General features: G+C 52.3%; 6 protein-coding genes across 6 annotated transcripts; 4 read left to right on the top strand and 2 right to left on the bottom strand.

Annotated features, from left to right (window-relative positions):
* Positions 1-2902: 2902 nt before the first annotated feature.
* Positions 2903-5893, top strand: J4E85_003972 (uncharacterized protein; the record flags this gene model as incomplete). Its single annotated transcript, XM_051468235.1, has 7 exons — positions 2903-2911; positions 3051-3082; positions 3285-3384; positions 3454-4242; positions 4299-4781; positions 4884-5226; positions 5283-5893. The coding sequence occupies 7 exons, from the start codon at positions 2903-2905 to the stop codon at positions 5891-5893; spliced, it is 2367 nt and encodes a 788-aa protein (XP_051327827.1).
* Positions 5894-6789: 896 nt separating this feature from the next.
* J4E85_003971 (uncharacterized protein) lies at positions 6790-8934 on the bottom strand (the record flags this gene model as incomplete). The annotated part of the gene is made up of 1 exon (XM_051468234.1): positions 6790-8934. The coding sequence occupies one exon, from the start codon at positions 8932-8934 to the stop codon at positions 6790-6792; it is 2145 nt and encodes a 714-aa protein (XP_051327826.1).
* A 342-nt stretch (positions 8935-9276) lies between these two features.
* On the top strand, positions 9277-9718 carry J4E85_003970 (uncharacterized protein; the record flags this gene model as incomplete). Its single annotated transcript, XM_051468233.1, has 2 exons — positions 9277-9301; positions 9354-9718. The coding sequence occupies 2 exons, from the start codon at positions 9277-9279 to the stop codon at positions 9716-9718; spliced, it is 390 nt and encodes a 129-aa protein (XP_051327825.1).
* Positions 9719-9888: 170 nt separating this feature from the next.
* J4E85_003969 (uncharacterized protein) lies at positions 9889-11796 on the bottom strand (the record flags this gene model as incomplete). Its single annotated transcript, XM_051468232.1, has 4 exons — positions 9889-10549; positions 10623-10756; positions 11064-11125; positions 11205-11796. 4 exons carry the CDS (start codon positions 11794-11796, stop codon positions 9889-9891), a joined length of 1449 nt encoding a protein of 482 aa, XP_051327824.1.
* Positions 11797-12767: 971 nt separating this feature from the next.
* Positions 12768-13857, top strand: J4E85_003968 (uncharacterized protein; the record flags this gene model as incomplete). Its single annotated transcript, XM_051468231.1, has 2 exons — positions 12768-13039; positions 13086-13857. The coding sequence occupies 2 exons, from the start codon at positions 12768-12770 to the stop codon at positions 13855-13857; spliced, it is 1044 nt and encodes a 347-aa protein (XP_051327823.1).
* Positions 13858-14386: 529 nt separating this feature from the next.
* On the top strand, positions 14387-19372 carry J4E85_003967 (uncharacterized protein; the record flags this gene model as incomplete). Its single annotated transcript, XM_051468230.1, has 1 exon — positions 14387-19372. The coding sequence occupies one exon, from the start codon at positions 14387-14389 to the stop codon at positions 19370-19372; it is 4986 nt and encodes a 1661-aa protein (XP_051327822.1).
* Positions 19373-21803: the final 2431 nt, after the last annotated feature.

Genomic DNA, 21803 nt, shown 5'->3' with positions numbered 1-21803 from the left:
TAGTGCAAGTGTGCTAACGCCCGACATGGACCTCTGCGTCCAGCCTTCGAAGTAAGCGGTAGCTTGATTGCGCTGGCTAGGTTCAGGGGAATGCAGTGCAACTAGCAGCAGAGGCGTGGCCATGCGCATGTATGCGCACCCAACTGTATGAGTCTGCAAGTACTGCGAGGCCAGCAATACAGATGTGTAATCATCGGATAGGGTCGGAAAGCCATCTGGAAGTCGTGGCGTAATGAGGCTGAGAAGGATGCGAGCAACGCTGAAGTATGCCACGACGAGAGCAGTGAAGGCGTCGCGAAAGTGCCGAGTTTCGGTCGAAGTGTCCTCCCAGAGCAGTAACTTATCCGTATCCACTGCATCGTTCATATACTCAAGCCAAAGCACCTCAATATTGCTCTCAAGCACGGTGTAAGCATCGAGGCCAAATTCTGGTCGCGATGCGCCGGTCTTCCGCGCGACATAGACGTCCACCAGGTCGGATACATAGCCCATAAGCGTCTGAAACCGAGGTAACTCAACGTATCTCAATGGCCCGTACAAAATGCCTTGCATTCGGAAAGGTATCCTCTTGCTATTTCCGGTCAGATTGATGAATGTCAATTGAGTCCGGAGATGATCTGCAAAAGAAGTACAGTGTTAGCGCGCGTTACGTGTTTCTCCCGTACGAAAGAGACTGCCCTCTTGAGTTTCAGACAGGGTGTGGGATACAGTCTGAAAGGGTACATCATCCTCTCTTCCACGAACAATACAATGACGACCACAGCAAATACAGCTAGGCTTTATCGCATGAGGAAACTTACAGAAGATCTGACACAACGCCCCTTGTGAGCATTGTTTTGGTGTAGTCAATTCAAGCATCCGAACAGCTCCGAAAACGTGAGAACAATAGGCTGCGGCGTTGGTAGATTGCATAGCTTCAAATAAACTGAACAGAACGCTCGTAGACACCATATGTACCGTGACTTCTTGCTTGGTATGTAGACGGGAGACGAATCGACTGTGCGCCCGTAGGGCTTCTCCGTACATCTTCCATGAGTACTGTGTAAGTGCCATGTTTCCGCTTTCGGCAGCGCAGTAGGCAGATGCCGTAGCCTGTGCAGCCGTTGTCAGTGCCTCATTTGTGCCATCTGTTGTCAGAACAGGCAAGCTATGCAGCCAAGTACGTTGATTCCGAATGTCTTTGCTTTCGCCCTCGGACGTGAAGTGAGCCATAAAGTGAGCATAAAATGCCTCGGTCACCACTGCTCTTTGCGAAATCTGATACGACAACACTTGGTCAGAACGCGCGCAGCTCAGCGTGGACGATTCCGCGCTCTTGCTTGTTAGTTTTGACTTGCGCTTTCTCATTCCGTGTTTAGCAATGTTCGTCATGTCTACGAAGACGGGACCATCTGGTAGTCCGGGGCAGTCGTGACCGGTGCGAATGCACATAAGACATTTGGGGACTGTCGCATCGCATTTGATGCGTTTCTTGCGACAGGTTACACACGAGTTGGTTCTTGCAGGCATTTAGAGTGCTGGGAGAAGTTTCAAGAGCAAAGAGGGAGATAATGCATGTACTGACGGTGCTGCCTGAAGTTTCCACGGGGTGAAGCGATATCGGGAAGTTCCATCACATGCTAACGGAAAACAGCAAGCTAGCAGAAGCTTCCAGATTCGGGATAGCGCAACCCGCATCTACAAGTTCCCCGGAACCCTTGAGCTGAAGTAGATGTCCCTTGTCAGCGCGCGCAATCAAATTATGTCAGACATTCGTTTTCAGAGTAAAGTTGCGAGAAAAATGCTGCAGCGTGTGCGGATTAGATGGGTGTCCCAAGCTCGCGAAGACGGAGTTGCCTCGGGTGAAACACGTGCTGCTCTTTACGGCTACCTAGGTATGTGCTGGCGGGATTAGCATGTTCGCGGAAACACAACCGTACACTTCTGTCCCTTTGCATTCACGCAGAAGATAAATCGGCTCGTGTTACGAAAACTGATGCCTGGGAGCCACCCAAAAGATATGGGGTGTCGTCGCTGGAGACACATCATCAACAAAAGATATGTGAGTATCCGTTATTTACATTGATCCCTCAATGTGTACAGGTGGTTTATCTGAACTCTCAACAGCAAAGAAGCGAGGTAGGAGCCAGTTCCTTGCTAGGAATGACGTACGCGACCTGCATCGCGCGTACGGCTCAACGGCGTGTTGGCTACCTAGGCATATTCAAATAGCACGACAACCCAAACGCGTTCGCCATTCTTCGCTAGCCCTGCACATGCTGTAGTTTTTCTTGCTTCATTTTCTTTCCGCGCTGCAGAGAATTGACAGCTGTGGATGCCATGCGATCTGGCAGGCAACTTCCGCGGGGAGTCGCCGCCCTGCCTTCGATCCCGATCCCGACGAGGCGAAACCTGTTCATGATTTGCCGCAGGCCTGTATAATGGGCCACTGCTAAACGCATCCGACTATATCCACTCAACTTGAAGCCACAGCACAACGCTGCTTCGGACAGTGAACTAATGTAGAGGACTATGATTGGTGGGTGAACAGCCGCCTATCAATCCTCTGAAGGGTGCGTTTCTCCCCAGCACCACCACTACCACAACCACCAAACAACGATTCGTTACAATTCGCATATGCGTGCCTGCCTATTGTCTTGTCTTGAGACATCAAGCCACACAGTCCCGTAACCGTTCCTTTACCGTGGATTACCACCCTTCGCGCCTCAGGCCGTCCTGGCAGATCCGTTTCCCCTCATCGCTCCCAGAACAACCAGGCCCACGGAGACCTTGGCCGGAACCCAACACGTGACTGAAGTCGCTCCCCTGCGAGCTGCATCTGCACTGGCAGTGCGATCCTGTACTGATTTCCAATCACCGTCGGCCTGTGCTATGCAACGAGTCCCGCTCGGGCAGTCCAGTGATGGACAGGGTAGGAAGATCGCGATCCAAAAGGCGCCAGCGCCGCCGCAGCAGGGCAACGAGAATGCAGAAAGATACGAGAAAGAGGAAAGAGTGTCAGTGACTCTAGCCTACATTAGTACACGTTGTGAACTAACTCGTTTCTCTAGTGCAAGGGCATGCAAAACGTGCCGCAGACGAAGTAAACAGCCGCATCCCTCCGTATTTAATCGTTCCTGCTGATAATCCCGCTCCAGAAGTCAGGTGTTCGGGTGATCATCCGCGTTGCGCCAACTGTGAACGCAACAACTTAGTTTGTGTGTACGATCCAGCACGTCGGGATCGTCTTGGAGAGTATGTTTAGATTAACCATCCAACATTCGACTTACATGCTGACTTTACAGGGCCATGAGGTTGAACAAGAACCTCGTTAATCTCCTAAAAGAACTAGAAGACCGGGTCGATGAAGCAGACAAAAAGGCCATCAAGCAGACATTACATGATGTATGTATTCCGTCAGTTATCTCGTTGCCTGAGAGTGTGACAAGGCTACTGCTGACCTTACTTCTCCAGGTTGAGGATGATCTTGTTTCCCTGGATTCCTTACAATCCGTCAGGACTCTGGGAAAAAGGCCACGCGAGCAATCGGCGCAGAGAAAAGAGCCAGGGGATGGCCATCACGGAGAGGCCCTCGTGACTGCATCCGTCGGCTCCAACGAAGATCTCGACTTCCTTGATGAGGATTTGATGCGCAGCCACGAGTCGAGAGAGACCGGCTACATGGGCCAAAACTCGGAGGTGCAATGGCTACGAAGTGTTCAGCGTCAAGCAGAACGTGGCAACTCAGACCCTCAAGGGCAGCGATACGGCCCTCCAGGCGCAAGTTCGGCAGCTATTGACGAACGATCCGAAGCTTTGCATGAACGAAGACAGAATGCTAGACCGGGCTCGATGCAACACATAACGGACGCGACTTTCTACCTGGACGGCGATGATATTGAGGTCGATATCGCTGTAGATCCAAACGAGATGCCTGGCCCAGACATCGCTGAAAAGCTCTTTGATTGCTATCTGGAAACTGTACACGGCACATTTCCTCTCATGCCCGCTAACTTCGAAGACCAATTTCGACGCTACATTCAATCTCTCAGGTACAGAAATCCGTATCAAATCCCGCCACAATGGCGTGCGACCATGAACCTACTTTTCGCTATTGGCGCCAAATACTCTCATCTCATTGGTGCCGAATGGCGAGGCGATGAGAGAGACCATCTCGTATACATGACACGAGCTGTTCAACTCTTGGGACTGAAGGATACTATATCGTTCCTGGCAGCCCCCAGTCTGGGCAGGGTTCAAGCAGTAAGTGTCCATCTCCATTCAAGCCTCATCAATGTACCTAACATCTTGAACACTAGACAGGAACATTGGCGTTCTACTTCCTTGTGATCGGACACGTGAGTAGAGCCTGGATCATGAGCGGGCTCTCCGTCAGACTCGCCTTGGCACTCGGTTTACACCTGCGTAACGAGGACGATTCGATGAACGACTCTAGGAGAGAGCCGTTGGTGAAGACGTGGTGGTGTTTGCACTCAGTAGAGTGCCTCGTTTCATCCATCACTGGTCGGCCTCCGGTCATTGGAAACGAGGATTGCACTGTAACATTGCCACAGTACGAACCTGGATCTCCAACGCGAGACACAAATGCGGCGCGACGACACTCTCGCGTCCGCACGAACTACAGCTCACCTCAGACTGTTGGAAGTAGCGCTGCCTCTGACTCAGGTCAACGGGATGCGGATGGAAGCCACTATCTGCATACATATGTCACCTTGACCATCATTTCACAGAAGGTCCTTCTCAGCCTATATTCGCCCCGGACCGCAGTCCAATCTTGGGAGGTATGTGTACCATCCTTCCAATCCGACCGTGTAGTCGCCGACAAATGATTCTTGTTTGTGTATAGGACATTCTGCTGACTACTATATCTATAGTACGTACAGACGAAAATTACGGAGCTGCTCAAGGAACTAGAGGACTGGGTCAAGACAGCGTTACCATCTGATGACATCCGTCCGAGTAACTCCACCCAACGACCCGAGCTCAACCGCGAACGTTTTCTACTCAGAATCTACTACTGGAGTACGAAAGTGCTCATCACGCGGCCCTGCCTCTGTCGAATAGAGCGAAGAATAGCAACAGAGAGTTCCAAATCCATGAACTTCAACGCCGAGTCAGCAGAGACATGCGTCGAGTCAGCTCGAAACATGACGATGCTGTTCCCTGAACAGCCAGATACACAGTTCATTTACTCGCAAGGACCGTGGTGGGATGTGGTTCATCTCAGTAAGTTTATCATGATATGAGAAAAGTCTAACAAGAGCTGACGTTCTTTCCACTAGTCATGCAATCAGTAGCCGTGCTGCTGCTGGAGATGGCCTATGAGGGCAAACATCTAAAGGATGAGAGAGACGACATCCTGACGTGCATCAAGAAGATGATACGCTGGCTTCGTGCTATGAAAGTAAGTGACCCAGTCGCTGCTCGGGCTCATGATGTCGTCTACAAGATTTTGAACACTTGTGCGCCTGCTCTTCGGGAGCAAGTCAAGGAGTTGATTGCCGACGATACTGGATGGACTTCTCGGCCCGCAAAGCCTACACGCTCTGCACCGCAGTCAGCCTCCTGGGAGGAAATGCCGCCAAATTTCCCACCCCCGCTTTCCCAAGATCACTTCATGGACCCGCTACTTCCGTACCCTCTGCCAGAACAACAACCAACGTCTTTCGCTTTCGGAAACCCCTTTATGACGAACTTTGATCAAGGCGTACCTCTTGTCGATATGCAACAGCTGTGGTGGCAGTCAGCGCCCTTGAGTCATCTGAACTTCAATCCTTCCGCGATGAACATGTCACAGCAGCAACTCATGCAACAGCAAATGCAGCAACAAATGCATCAACAGATGCAGCAGAGCGGTCTCGCCGAGCAGGAAGACATACAGGGCTCTTCTTGATCGTCTCGCTCGCAGGAAGGGGAAACGGATTGGGGGTGTAGTTTCGGGTTCAGCAGCTTTAAAGCGAACATAGATACTTGAACATCAATAGAATACCATTCTTTCCCCTCAGCCAACTAAATTCATTGCACCGACACCTTCATGCATGTTCGTACAAGACCAAGGCCTTTGCAACGAAGTCCCAACTTCATTCCACTTCACTCTCCATCGACGGTCTCCCAAAACTCGACACGGACTAAGTTCCCATATAGAGATCAGCGAGAATCCCTCCAGAGCAACCTGCCAACATTAACATACCTCATTAGGCGACATAGTCCTGTAGAATACAAAGGCCCTATACGCGGGGTCGTATTTACCCTTGACCATCATTTTAGAGTGATCTACAAGTCACAAGTCATCAACACCCTTACCTTTGCATCGAGGAGCCCAGACGACAAGAAGCGTGCTAGCGACCGATACATGGCTACAGTGCTATCCCATATCCACGCCATCACTGTCCTAATTGGCGAGATCGCGTAGAAGAGATGGGTATTGGCAGCCGCGAGTGGAGTGCGAGAGAAGGAGCTTGGGTATCTGCATGAACGCGGGTGCCATGGCTAATGAAACCGATGGGTCGTCGGCAGATAAAGGTTTATTGAGAATGCAGAGCTTAGGTAAGATTGAAGTCAAGATGAGGTTCTGGATATGCATCTCGTATTGCGGAATAGAGTCCCGTGATCAATCATGCTAGCGGAGGTGCGCCCAACGTATGAGAATGGTCACGCCATTGGAAACATTGCAAATGTGAAGGGCGTTGGCATGAAGTAGCCCACAAGATTCTTGTTATTGCAATTTACAACCAACCAACATAATCGTAACAGTCTTATGCAAGTCCATCGTTACTTCGTCAGATCAAATCACCCACTAGACGGCTGTCTCTTCTTCAAGACGTTCCTCCGTTGTTTCCGATCCGCCTCCAGTAATCTTTCCCGATCGTTTTTATCCTTGTGAGTCCCACTCCCCTCGCCGAATCCTTCTCCTTGTGTGATGGTGACTCCGCTGACGGCTTTGCCCGCCCCAAGAGTGATACCATTGGCTCCGAATTTGCCCGCCATACTCTTCGTGCTCTGCTGGCTGTCGAAACTGGACCTCCTGGCGGGCGTGTGGTTAGCGGGTGTGGTAGTTTGAGACGGATCTGTACCAGCGACTTCGTCAGAGGACCACCATCCTTCGGGCCGAGACGTCGAGGTTTTTTCTGTCATTTGAGAGTCGCCAACTGACGCACCTGGTGAGCTGAAGGATATGGTTGACATCCTGTTTGTTGAGGGGGGTGGTGAGGATATAGTTGATATCCTGTGCGAGGGTGGTGGCGACATGATTCTGTTGCGGGAAGGCGAGGGCTTCTCTTCGGTTTGGGTTCTTCGATGAGTGGGAGGTCGTGGCGTTTGAGACGCTTGGAAGGGACTGGCTAGTGACAATGGCCTTTCTGCTATCGTCGTACCATCGATGGAACTCGGTGCGCGCGAGTGCTGAGACACTTTTCTTGTCCGCAGTGCCGGTGGAGCTGTCGCACTCTCATCCCCTGCATCTTCGTCATCTTCGTCGCCGTCTAGTCCGGGTAGCTTGCTGGACTCTGGTAGGAGACCTTGGTACCGGCCCGGCGATCGTAGACGTCGTTGTTTCTGACTCTCTAGAGCTGCTGCTTCTGAGCCTGCAAATTTGTCCAACGCTTCAAAGACGTGCGGGAAGACGAGTGTGTGAACAGATTCCGCCCACAGGAAGTCCAGGTGCTCGTAGTGAGGGATCTCTTTGGCGATAGTATGAGCTGGGAGCTCCTTGAGCATGACCTTGATATCGACTAGACTGTCCGAGCCGCCGTAAACAAGCACGATAGGCGTCTTAATGTTCTTAGTGGGGAACTTGGCAACCTTGTAGTACTTGGATCGGTTGGATGTGATTGGATTCGGCGCTTCATCGTCGTACATTTGGAACGTGCCATTCCGAATGATCTGGAACCAGTGTACCACGCTTTTAGTCGACGTGTATGAGTAGAGATGTGGGTACGCTGCGAGCTTTTGCTCGGGTAGGATGTTGACGGCGGACCAGTTGAAAAGGAAGCGCAGGGATGTGTCGATGAATCGGACGAAAATAGGAGGATATAGGATGGATTGCCACATGGTTGCCGAAGGGAGAATGGTCTTTCGTCCAAACGCCAAGTAGAGGATATCCGGAGAGGCTTTGACAAAGGCGTCGACAATGCCAGACGCAACACCCTTAGGAGACATGGCCGGGGCTAGCGCAATGAAGACATCAACCTTCTCGTTCAGTGTAGGGTGGATGGACAAGGTCGCGAAAGCCTGCGCGGTTCCTTGCGAAAAGCCAATGTACGACAGGGAGGGCTGGTGCGTAGTCTCGAGGATGTAGGCGATGGAGTCTGGGATGTCGTGGAAGGCGAACTGGTCCATGCTGAAGTTCCAGAAGCTGCTCGAGGTAGGGGGCGTGTGGACGCTTTTCTTGGAGTACTTGTTTCCACGGTTGTTGCCGAGCCAGACGTCGTATCCGCGCTCGACCAGCTCAAATGGCAAGCATCGCTCTTTGTCGGTCAAGCAGACCCAGACCTCGCTGTTCATCATGAGACCGTGGTGGAGGTAGACGACCTTCTTCTTGACGCCCTTGGCCCTGTCTCCGCTGTTGACGCGCACGTTTTCCTCGCCCTGTCGCCAGCCCAGCCGGTGCAGACCCAGGAGATAGCCATCGCCCGTCTGCACAATGTGTTCCTCGCAGTAGTAGCCGTAGAGGTCGCAGAGCTCGGTAAAGTCGGAGGCATTGGCGATGGAGCTCCACACGCCCTTCTTCTTCTGGCGCGAGCGCTTGGACGAGGGCGACGAGAGGTGGTTGAACAGGCGGCGCGTGAGGCGGTAGCAGAAGTTGATAATCGGCGTGGGCAGGGCAAGCGTGATGACGGCAATGAAGGACTCGAGGCCGATGAGGCAGATGGAGAGAAACAGGGCGATGTACTCGCGGATGTGGAGGCGCGACAGGAAGGGTATATGGAGCGCCATGCTGCCCAGGTGCCCTCGGGCGTGTGTAGACGGGCAGGGCACAGAAGCAATTAAAGCAGAGACAAAATGGCAGCGCGACAACGCATCGCCCCTCTGTACGCGCGGGCCTCGGAAAGTTCACAGCTCGCGCTCCAGCCCCTCTTGAGTTACGGTGAGGTCTTGCAGGATAGAGTCTGAATGACGTTCCAGACGGAAGCAGCCATCCCTGACATGTGACAACGCATCCTAGCCCCGGAGGTTAGCGCGACGTTTCGCCGACGGCTGTGAAATGTTAGCTCCACTGCATCACTCCACACATGCATTGTTGAGTGCGCTGGTAGCCACACGCGACCTCCTGCCACCATGCCGCAGTCCTGCAAAGACATCCGTATGGCTTGTTCAATATCTTCTGCGATGCCTCGGCTAACCGGAGTGGCTAGGCGCTGCGCTGGCATTCTGCCTCCAAAATAGCGACTGCATCATGGTCGACCGACACACGCCCGGTGAATGTCTGCGCCCGCCCCTCAAATACACCCTCCCCACCCAGTGCCAGCAGCTGCAAAAGGGCTACGCCGAATGCAAAAAGGGCATGATTGACATGCGCAAGCGCTTCCGCGGCAACCGGCCCATTGCCGTGCCCGGCCAACTCGAGACGGGCGCATTTGGCCAGGGCCGCTCCGAGGCGGACGAGAAGGCGGGCACCATGGAGGAGAAGGGATACATGCTCTACGCGGGGCGGCCGTACAAAGACGTCAAGGAGACCAAGGGCGATGAGGATCCAGAGAACAAGGGCCTGGACCGGTAGTGCTGGTCCACGGCACACGACAGCATAGATTGGCGTTTGGGTATCACGAATGGGGACCCCCTCTCCCCTCTGTATAGCAAGCCTGTACACTACGCATACTAGCGATATATCACGAACCTCTGGGTATGATGACACGAACAACTGCAACCCCTCCTTGACTAGCTCGCTCTCTAGATTGCAAACACATACGATTGATCGAAGCACTCGTCCCACCCGGCAACCCCGCCCTTCCAGTATCTCTTCAGCACCGAACATACTTTGAGTGGGCAACTCGTCCCCAGCGTCCTACTCAGATCCTCCAAGCCCGCTTCGATCCAGTTGCGCGTCCCTTCCCCGCGATGCATAGCTTCTACACCCGCGACGATCAGCGGCCAGACCATAAACTTAGCCATACGCGGGGCCTTGAGTGCAGCGTCGAGGTTGCTGAGCAGGACGTCACCGTAAGCTGTTTGGTTCTCGAGCAGTGAAGGCGTCATCGGGAGGACCATGAGTGGGCAAAGGGACAAGGTGGCGTAGAGCGCGACGGCGGATTTGTACACCAGGCCAACAGTCAGCCATTCGGTACAGAAGGTGCCAGCTCGCGCCCAGTCCTCGACTGAGAAGGCCTCGATGCGGCCGAGGACGCCATAAGCTTCGAGTGCATAATTCGGGTTGAAATCACACAGTTGTATTGCTGCAGATGCTTTTGCGCGTAGCTGGTTCGTCCGCAATATCTCAGTGAAGAGCTCTCGCGGACAGAGCGTGTACGGGAAGATGAGACTGTACATGTCGGTTATGTCTTCTGTCATTTCCTCCGCAGTGTTGCTGATGTCGACTTGGTCCCATGACGGACTGCACGTGTTGGAAAGAGACACGATACTGATCGTATGAGTAGGTTTTCAATCTAAAGGGCAAATAGACATACAGTAGGTAGAGCACCATCGACGGGATCAGGTACGGGGCTTCCTTCATGACCTGCTTGGGTCCACCTCTGAGGTCAACTATCCGCTTCATGGCATTCACATGTGAACGTCCGTCCGCAAAGGTGGGGTTTTGGAGCTAGAGGTACATATCAGTGCGTGACTCCAAGTTTCACATTCCAGACGCGCTCGCATACCTCTAAGCACATGAACATGAGAATTGTAGTGATAGTCATGTCGGAGCATCGTGTCTTGTCCTGAGCAATATGTCGACTTAATGCTCGCAAAGCTGCCCCTCGATGTTGGTATACTTTTGTCCGCGCTATCACCGCTGTATGGCCTGCGCCTAGTGGTAGACTGTGGATGAAGTGGTTGAGTGACAGGCAGACTAACGCATGATGGATGGACGGCGTAAGCAAATGCAAGACTTGTGGGGGAAAGAGTACGAGGGCGGGGTTGGGTGCCAGTTCTTGGGATGCCTTGTATTGTGGGTGTATCCGTACGTTGTCTGGTAGCGTTAGCCATCGGCCACACATGTCGCTATAAAGCTAGCCCCATGTTCCATGATGAGAAAGGAAGTCACTCACAGTACTGGACGGCTTGCACCACTTCTGATGTCTCGTCCATGAGATCATCATAGAGTGGTACGTCTTGCATGCTCAGGAACGCGAGCAGTCGCTTCAGCCGTGGGAGTGGATCACGACTTGAGCGCAATGCGCTTGCGGCTTCCTCGTGCAAACCTTTCTGCACGATCTCTTCAATCTTGGCCCTTCCGCCGATCTCGAATACCCTGGCGGCCTCTTTGGCTACGGCTATCATCTTGAAGGATAGCACGTGGAGCTCAGTCACCCGATACTGGGGATTGACGATCCGATCCTTTACCCATTCGGTCAAGGTGGCTTCGTAGTCTATGGGTTCGCAGGCATAGTCGAGTTCACTCTTAGCCGCTGTGTTATTGCTGGATCTTTTCCGCGGACTACTGTTTTTCTTTCCTCTTCGTTTGGACGTCACCATCCCTGGCTGAACCCACTGAAGCGGCTTCGCGTCGTCGTAGCCCGAGCATTGCCGACCGCGTTTCTGACACTTGTTGCAGCGCGGCAGCGTCTTGTCGCACACTAGACGCCGTCTAAGACACTCCCAGCATTGGCGTGTTGCTCTCTTTTCTCCCGTTTCGGCCATGGTCGCTTCTGAATGCGGGTAGATGAAGATTAACTGGAAGGTACCCGCAAAGAAGGCGGCAACGGCAGCGGCTTTGGTGGCATCATAAAAGCGTGCAATTCTGCAGCTTTATTACCATAGAGGGCTCGTCTCACTATCATAGGTGGGTGGTGGTGATGAGTTCAGCTGGTTATCAAGTGCTTCTTGGCCAACTTTACTTCTGTATTGGGTCTAGTCCAGCGAGGAAGCTTATGTGCATGTGGCGCTGGGGGCCTGAGACCCGAGTGTCTTCGTATTCGGAGGTGCCGAATCGACATGTCTTGTGCTGAAAATCGCAACCGAAAAGTGCAGGTTGTGAGCGACTGAAAAAAGTTTCGAGGCATGTATACATGCGCATTTAGTAGTCTGCCTAGCGTGATGTGGCTGTTCATGAGGAAGGCGCGCGCGGGCGACGCGTTCCTGCCCGAGCGGCAGTTGCGTCATTTGACAGCCGAAAGCTAGTATGAAGCTCGATTGGCAGGTGCGCCTAAAAACGGCCACCACGATGAAGCTTTAGTAGATATGGTCATCGGGATCCCGTTCTGCTGGCCGGCACATTCTTCACTGTGTTCTTGCATGTGCTGCTACCTGCCGACATCCAAATGGTGTAAGGTATGCTACTTTGACGTGCTCCGAGTTTGAGACGCGACAGCGACGGAATCGTTCTGCCTTCCAAAGTTGCATTTCTTGAGCCAAGCTGATTGGATCGAGAGCATGCAAGCGGTATACGGGAGGAGTACTTAGCTGTGCAATCGTATGAAGGCTTGGCCATCAGTAGTGCTGTGTCAGGACAAGCCTGTAGTAATCCTATTGGACATGCCGATTGCTCTTCTCTTGCCCTTGGAGTCAGCAACGATCATTCGAAGATCAAATTGCAGTCGCTCCAGCTTAAATACTTGGATGCGCATGTCACTTCTCATGCTCTTCATTTACCCCGTTAAATAAAATCTACCATGGCTCCCTCAGACGGCGAGATCGTTCCCGGAAGTGTCTACCTGTATCAGCCTATTAAATGGGCCCCTCCTGTGTTCGCCGTGTGGTTCGCAATCGCTACCCTTGCGCATGTTTGGCAATGCTTCAAGTACAAGGCCTGGAAAGTCACCGGTCTCCACCCCTTCTGCGGTCTACTGTTCACAGCTGGCTTTGTCGTACGTTCCTATGGGGCCTTTAGTTACGAAAACATCGGAGCATACGTCGCGAGCTCTATCCTCATATTATGTGCACCGTAAGTAGCTCGCCCTTCTCTTTTGAGGTGGCTAACAAATCACCAGCCCCATCCTTGAGCTGGCCAACTACCATGTGCTTGGTCGAATACTCTACTACGTACCATACCACTCGCCTCTGCATCCCGGCCGTACCCTTACGACGTTTGGCGCAATATCCAGCATCGTTGAAGTTTTGAACGCGATCGGCGTCTCCTGGCTAGCGAACCCCAACATTCTCGAGATCTATGCCGACATCGGACATATCCTGATGAAGTTGTCACTGATCTTACAAATCGGTGTCATCCTCCTCTTCTGCATAATTGCCGGCGTCTTTCACAGACGATGTATCAGGGGTGGCATCAAGTCGGGGAAAGTACAGGGCCCTCTCATCACACTGTACATCAGTCAGGGCCTCATCCTCATTCGCACAATCTATCGCTGCATCGAACACTTCGGCATCAGCCGCGTACCCACGAATCCGTCAAAAGACTGGGATCCAATGAGTCTCTCGCCAATCGTTCGATACGAATGGTTCTTCTGGGTTTTCGACGCGAGTTTCATGCTCGTAAACACCGTGCTGTGGAACTATCGCCATCCGCGTCGCTACCTACCGGAGGACTACCATATCTACTTGGCCCAGGATGGGCAGACCGAGCTGGAAGGTCCAGGTTGGAAGGATGACATGCCGTGGTTTATGACCTTTATAGATCCGTGCGGACTTAGTGCGTCAATTACCGGTGGTGGTCGAAGGGCAGAGAGACCATTCTGGGAGAATAATGGCTATGAAACTTTCGAACTCTTTCAAAGAGACACTGGTGACGTAGTAGTTAAAGCCTGAGAGGGCGGTACGCTCTGGTGAAAAATACGAAGGGGGTTCGCTGTTTATAGATTCCTTGTTGATTGATCGGTTGCGAGTTAGACTTCTACAGATAGCGTTGAAAGCTCCAAATGCGGACCTCCTCATCTCGCGCACCATCGGTAATGAGGCCTTGGGAAGCAGCAAGTATGCAGCATCAAGGTGACGGTGCGTATCCCGAGTATAAGGGGACGGAGGGCTGTGGATCGAAGAGGGCGTCAATTGAAGGCTGCGAGCGGGAGAAACAGGGCGCAGCGTATTGGGAGCTGCCACCGTTTTGAGAGGAAAGGCTGATGTCATAGACGCGTCGCTGGCCTCTCAGCCCTTCCAACACACGACAGGCCCCACTACGCGGCCCGCCTGATCATCCACCTTCCTCCATCTGGCCATGTCTGCCTATGCTACCCTTCGCGTGCATCATGCCTGAAGTTCTGGAAACTATATCAATGCTGATTGCTGCTGCGATTGATGGTGGAGGGCCATTGCGCAATCTACCTCGGCTCCGCACACCATGACCGCGAATCTCGACACGCGTCGCATCCGGTCTTCCACTTCCGCTGAGCTACGAGATTACTACACCCAAATACTGGACGACGTGCCAATCCAGGAGATCACGACACAGCTCCTCTCAGCTATTGAGAGAGGCTCGATATCGCCGCTCACCTTCGGGCCATGGCTCGGCGTAGCACAGTCGCCTCTCGCTACACGCGAAGCGCTCAATCAAGATAAATCCGTACTTGTCCGCAAGCTCGGCATCAAGTTTCTGCGTAAAGGACTTTGTTCTTCGCGATGGAGAGAGACGTGGGATGGCTTTGGAGGAACTGCTGGGTTGCTTGACATCTTTGCAGACCTCTCAGTGATCGAGGTCAAGGCTGCTTGTAACGCAATTGGTCGTTCTGGTAGAGGCGCTGACCTGAATGCGAAAAGAGAGCTTTTCACGAAATTCTTCAAAGCGCTGCACCCTGATCGCTTCCCCGATTCGCCGCATAAGACGAAAGATCAGCGTGCACTTGGAAGGTTCTATCGACTCATCATTCCTGCGTGTTCGAAGGAGCTGGTAGAAGAGGCCATCGCAAGCGGGTCAAAAGGAACATGGAAAGATGCGCGAACCAAGGATCTCGTCAAGTACTATCCGGAGTGTATGCAAGAAGAGCTTCTCCAAGCGGTGAGCGTGGAACAATTACCCAGCGACAACATCACGGTATTTACAGAGCTACTGCATCACCATCCGCCAGGTAAATCGACCACAAAGGGCTTCTCCAAGTCGATGGAGTTCTCTTTGAGACTCTTGGAAACCCTTGGTAATTCAGCGCACTCGGTAGTGGCGGACGAGACTTTCATCGACCAACTCGTCGATCCTCTCATTAAACGTGCAATCAAGAACCACGCAGGTTGGGATATGATACAACGAATAGTCGATCTCACAATGCGGTACTTGGAAGCCCATCCAAGCACAGGATGTCACATCACTGGCATCGAGGGCGACTTTCTCCAGCAGGTCGCCTATTGCTGGTCACAACAGCCAAGTTTGTTCGAACAGCAACTGCGGAGGCTCTGTTCTCATCCGGTATTCGGTACGGCCAGCAAGACCAACATCGAAGACTGGGATGACGTCCTCGCAAGCATTCCAGAAAAGCGAAGCTACCCACTCTTGAGACTTTGCTACCAAGAGTCCACCTCGCTTGACCTCGACAGCGATGCGGATCTGAAGAAGACCAAGGGCTCGATCCATCCCAGCTTTTTCGCCAATCTGTCCCCTGCCGACGCTCTGCTACTGTTTACTCGTCTGCGAAAAGCGAGAGGAGATGTTGATCTAATCGACCTTGATCGAAATCGCTCTATTTTCGGCCAAACGCCAACCTATGAACTTCAAGGTCAAAGTGGTGACCCGGATATATTTCACTTCTGGCTACTAAGCCTGAACAACAGGGAAGAAGACGCCAAGATATTGGCCAATGGCTACGTTGATGTGCGCAAGAAGAAGGCTGCTACTGCATCTCAGCCGGAACAACGTGCATTCTTTGCCAAATCAGCGCTATTTGCTGCTATCGCCAGTGGGTCTCTAGACCTGCTGAAAGATACGCTGGAGTGGACCAAACGCTTCTTGCGAGATCCGCTCGTGATGCGGGAGATCTATCCAAACATATTTCCTGAAGAAGCTACACGCCTACTATCAGGTATTCCTGCATCAATCAACGGATTGCCAAGCCTGACTGTGCTACAACACCGAGTCGCAATGGCGAACACGATTTTGCAAAGAATGTTTGACACAGCATGCGAAGCCCTCAGGGAACCTTCGTTTAACGCGTCTGATTGGGGTGGCGTCTTTGAGCTATTCCACGATGTTATCAAACTACGGATGGATCTCACACCACATGTCAAGAAGCAACTCAGAGCCCCTGATCACGGTATACATGCCTGCATTTGGCAGGTCACGATTCCTATGCTCATTGCGGTCGAGGAAAAGGCGCAAAGAGAGGAATACGCAAGACTAGAGGCGAATCATCCCCGTGGCATTCTTGCCTATCACAGATCCTTCACTATTGAGCTTGAAAGCTCCGACGTCTCGACATATGTCTTCTTAGACACCCTCGCACGAGCGAGAAACGAACTCTGGTCCAAGCTAAGGCCGCTAGACCGTCCTGCCACACTAGCGCTTCCTGAGCCCTTTCCTCGAGGACTTCCAATACAATACCTGACTGCACCGTGGATTCTGAACGTGAAGGATCTCAACAGCATAGGGGCGTCTTACATTGCAGCGCGTACCCAGCAAGCCATCTTCCCAGATCCGAAGACTGCTCTCCAACCCGTATCACTAGACAAAGAGTTTCAGAAGACCATTGGGCTGTTCGTAGACAGTTACCAATATGGCCTACAGCTTTATATACCCAAAGCATGCGACAAGCTGGAGAAGAAAGCTCGTCTCAGAAGGGCGTGGCAGTATGCCATCGGCCCTCTAAGCTCCGACAGGATGACAGAGGAGGAAGCAATACGCTTTTGGAAAGACATGAAGCCAGACGATTTGGATGAGTGGCCGCCTGAGGGCGTGATGAGGAATATAGAGAAGTCTTGGCCAATGATACCTGAGGATGACGGTTCGGGTGGGCCATGTGAATGGAACCCTTTTGCGACAAGACCGGATTTTGTCGAGCGGGAACTTGATGCACCGACTTATGTGGACTTCTCAGTTGGCGTATCGAGAATCATGACTTCAAGAAGCCGTGTGAACTTTCCCATTGTTGCAGCACCAGTTAAAGTTCCTGGCTACGAAGAGGACGCTAGGCTTATCTGGAGTTCATCGCGCGATATGGGAGAAGGTGGCGTGTTATCGGCTCTGCTGTATCTCGACGCGAAATTCGTCAAGAGCGACCGCCTTCTAGCGACTCCATTTCCTTCGAAAACAGACACGCGATACCCGGCTTTATACTTGGACGAAGAGTTCCTCACTTCTGATGAGCCAAATCAGTTTACAGCTTCCAGAGCCATACACGGTCATCTCGATACGATACCTCCTACATTGCTGGCACAGCTTTCACGAAACCTCGTCAAAGCTCTTGATCATGCGGACACAGTTGAAGAATCCGACAGCCATACAGCTCTGCATGAGGTCACTATGCAGCTCATTGCTCGACTGGGCGAAAGTGATAGACCTGGCTTGGCCACGCAGTCAGCTGTCCGTACAATCCTGGATAGGCCCAAGTCGAGCTCATGGCATCGCATCCTACTAAAACCGAGTTTCCTCCGAAGACTCCCGGCGTCGCAGGCTAGAGCCTGCATTGGATCTCTTTCCAATGAGATTATCAACATGGTACAGACCAGAAACATGAACAGAGAGAGCTCAGTAGAGGGCGATGTTGCGCGACCTACTGGCGAGCCACATGTGAAAGTCACTACGATTAAGATGTTGGTTCAGATTTTCCAGGACCTTGACTTGAACGGAACAGACTACGCTCTTTCAGTGCTATCGACACTTTCAAAAATGAACACCCATGTGGACGTCAGGCTCAATATCGTCAAGAGTCTTTTGGTACTGCTTGAGAATGGCTCTCGAGACCAATCTCGCGCAGTAATTGCTCTCCTGGAATTGTTCGTACCAATAGCTGGATCTTTGAACGAAAGACAGCCGCTGGACGAAACGCAGTGGCTGCAATGCGAACAAGACCTTACGCTCCCCGAGATTCAAGCCGGCATCTCGCTCGAGGAAGGGTCAGAATCACCGGTTCTGGTGGCTCTGATCCAATATTTCTGTAACAAGAAGAACGATACGGTCGAGTTCCAGCAATTCGTAGATCGAGTCTTGATGCCGGTACTGCAGAACCTCAGAGATCATACGACGAGATGGGCAGCATTGTTTCTCCGAAAGTACGGGCTTGAAGACGCGTTGCTTATGGACGTTCGCATCCCATCCATCCCGCGAGACCCGTACGTGAACAGGCTGCTACTAAACGAGAACAACAAGAAGCCGGCTCATGTACCGCATACTATACTGGAAGAATATGTGGAATACCTGTGCTTTATCATCGGACCTCCGGCATCTTTGCAAGCCATGAATCAGGGGCTTGTCGCTGATCCTGCACTAGCTTCACTTCCCGAAGTTCAAACATGGATACGGCTATTTGGGCAAGACCGCAGTCTCCGGAATGGTCGCTTTTCTGCGGACTTCATCGAACTTCTAGAACATGCGGTGGACTCTTCCGACGATACAGTTCTTACACCGAAACTCATCCAAGAGCAATGTCTCAATATTTTCACGACGTTTGTATTCAACGACGGGCCAACGTACACCAGCCTTACGAAAGGCTTCTATAATAGATTGCTGAGTGGAAAATATATCGCAGAGTCTTGGTGGCTACAGCACGGCAACCCGATCCTAATAGCGATGGTGTCTTACGTCAACAACTTGCGCAACCGAAAGTGGGAGCGCGACCCAGCCCGAGAGCCTTCGGTCCTTCCTGATACCTTTTCCTGGCGTCTTGTCCTGCTCGATTATCCATGGCCTTCCCGCGATGAAGGAGAAGAGACTCGGGAGCAGAAATGCACGCTCTTCGCCGGTCAGCTGGAGGCGATCATCGATGAGTTGAGTAGCCAGCCAGTCTACCATCAAGCCCTTCGAGACCTGAATGCCTACCTTGCCACTGACATCGTGTCTTCCAAGGGCAGCGGAAGGGGAGAAAAGCGATTCGGCACATCTCTATACATTTACGATAAACACGATCTGCTGCACGACCGTCTCCAGAACAATCGCATATTGACAGCGATCTACGTAGGCGACATTCGTAAGACGAGGTTGAGCTGGTTGACAGCACCGGACTTGTTGAAGGTCGAAGTTGCCTGGGCACTAGTTCAACTCGTGGGAGACGAGTTGAAGGAGGACCGAGCTATCGTGAATAAAGAGACCAGGCATAAGTTGGAATCAATGGTGGATACGTGGAAAGCATGTGAGAATGAGGGTGTCCGAAGAAGAGGATGGGAGATCGAGGAAAGCTATCTGTCCTAGCCTTACCTAGAAAACAGGCCGTAGCAATAGTGCTTGCTTTAGTTAGCAGGCAGAGTTTACGTCAGCTCGGATCCTTCGACGCGGTCCAAGGCTGGTGGCCTGATCAATGCGACTTCACAAATTGGCGAGCCCCGCTGGAACTTCTTCCTGTAGCCCGCGAAGTGTGACAATGGCTATTCCTGAAACTATTAACGCCAACATGCGGGAGACGATGGAGAGCATGGCGCCACTTTGGTACTCTTGGCCACAGCTCGCCGACCGAAAGCCCATGCCGCCACTCTACCAACCACTGATCTTTGTCCTTACCATCGTCCCGTTCTTCTTTTCCAGCCGACGTCGGATCGCCATCTGCATATTCCCACAGATTCTAGACCTATGCCTTAGGTCACCATGCTATACCTTCGGTAACCCCTCTGCCGACTATTACAACAGCTCGTTCTTCATTGCTGTGCCTCTCTGGTTCCTCGAATTCGCCATTTTGGCTCCACAGAAAGGGCCCGATGCCCCTGCATACACTGGGAACCCGAAGCGCAGCAGCACTAAGAGGGTGATAACCTTGGACGACATGGACCTGTCAAGGCAGAAAGTTTTTCGGGTGTGTCCACTAATGGTTCCGTCGCATCGTGGTATTGGTTGGAACTGGCAGGTCAAAGGCGTTCCTGACGATCCGTACGAAGGTCTTTCAAGACGGACCTTTGTGGCCAGCCATGTCCGAAAGATGTTGATCGCGTACTTGCGGTCTATGGCCATGCTCGTGCTGCTTGGATGGGGTTCAGCTGCGGAGGTACGGCTGTCATCGGAAGCCCGCCCCTATCACCTCATGGTCGATGCACTCATTGGTTGGTCCGGTGCGATATGGGTCTGGGACAGATTGAACTTCGCTTACAGCTTCATGGCGGCTGTATCCGTTGGAAGCGGGGTATGCGAAACGTGGCAATGGCCCCCGCTAATGGGAAAGTTGAGGGATGCGTGGTCTGTGAGGCAGGTCTGGAGTGTGGTCTACCACCAAACAATGAGAAAGGTAACGTCAGGATCAACTCCTCATTACACTTTTACATCGTTTCCAAGTTTTCCACCACAGTGCGGTATGCAAGCATCGCTAACGCAAATGTCTATTGCAGATGGTCTCGCAACCCGCAGCTCGCATTGTGCGCCTCCTGGGTCTCCGCAAAGGCAGTCTCGCATCGGGTTTAATTCAACTCTATGTGTCTTTCGCGATCAGCTGCTTAGTGCACGAGTTCCAAATGTTTATGGTAACGCGTAGAGACATGGGAGAACTCGTATTCTTCATGTCGCAGCCGGTAGCTATCACCATCGAGGGTGTTGTGCAATGGATGGCTGTTCAGGCACGGTACCGAGGGGCCGGCCATGACAATATTGGACCTGCATTAGCAAGGTATGCGGGCTATATATGGGTGGTTTCGTGGTTTTCCTTTAGTCTACCAACCTACGTGAAAGGTTGCAGAGACGCAGGGATCGTTCATGATGCGATGTTCGGCGAAAGACCCTTCGAGACTGGAGTACGTTTGGCAAATTGGATTCTTCGGTAATAGAGATATCTTTCTTCGATCAAGATGGCACATACAGTACGTAAAACGGTAGCCCAACCAAACCGAAATCCGTATCGAAAGTAGAAGTCATGACAGAGGATGTAACTGTGAGCCTTTCGAGACAAGATGGAGCCGGACTGGGTGAACGGGCATGATGATGACGACGGCGCCCCTGCGCTAAACGCCTAGTGGGGGTCCGTGCTGTCAAACGCGTCTTCCAGGCTTGGAAGGGTTTCGTGCCATGAACGACACACCGCACCTCAGGAACACAGGTGTACCTAGACGCACAACACTCCCAATCGCGAAAACATTCGTGCATCTTTTCAGCCTGCTCGGGAAGATGTTTAGCGTTCCCTCCGTGCGACCCAGGTGGAAGCGATGGCATGCTCCAATGCCTCACCAACCGGCCCCTCATTTACATACCGAATATCGATCGTGAGGAGAACCCTCCTGTCGGAGTAACCCCATAGCCTTCGATTTTGGTTGGTGGTTCAGGGTCTTTTAACCCTTCTAAGCTCCATGAACTCATCATATTGAGTAGCCGCGTAGCTGCAAGGTAGGGATTCATAAAAGAGCTTCCCTCTGCTCTCTGTAGTCAGGAATCATTCGTTCTGCACGCTCGCTTTTCTCCTACATTTGCTCGATCCCCAGTAGCCAGCCGACATGTCAGGCTGCTCGCTCGTTGCCGCGGGTCTGCCGTCCCTCATTGGGTCGGCCACCCCAACCTTCAGTTATGATCGAGCTAGGCATAGCTTTGGATCTGGCGACAACTTCGGTATCCAGGTGACTTATATGTCTGGTACTTCTACCTGTTATCAAGGAACCAGGCCTACATTCACGCCCATCATTTCCAACCCGTTGCTTTTGTACACCCGCACCTG

This window comes from Alternaria conjuncta (genome assembly GCF_024043145.1).
Source record: "Alternaria conjuncta strain BMP 0040 chromosome Unknown scaffold_5, whole genome shotgun sequence".
In the NCBI taxonomy this organism is placed as follows: Eukaryota; Fungi; Ascomycota; class Dothideomycetes; order Pleosporales; family Pleosporaceae; genus Alternaria; species Alternaria conjuncta.
Note: the sequence above shows the minus strand (reverse complement) of the source record. Positions and strands in the feature narration are given on the sequence as shown.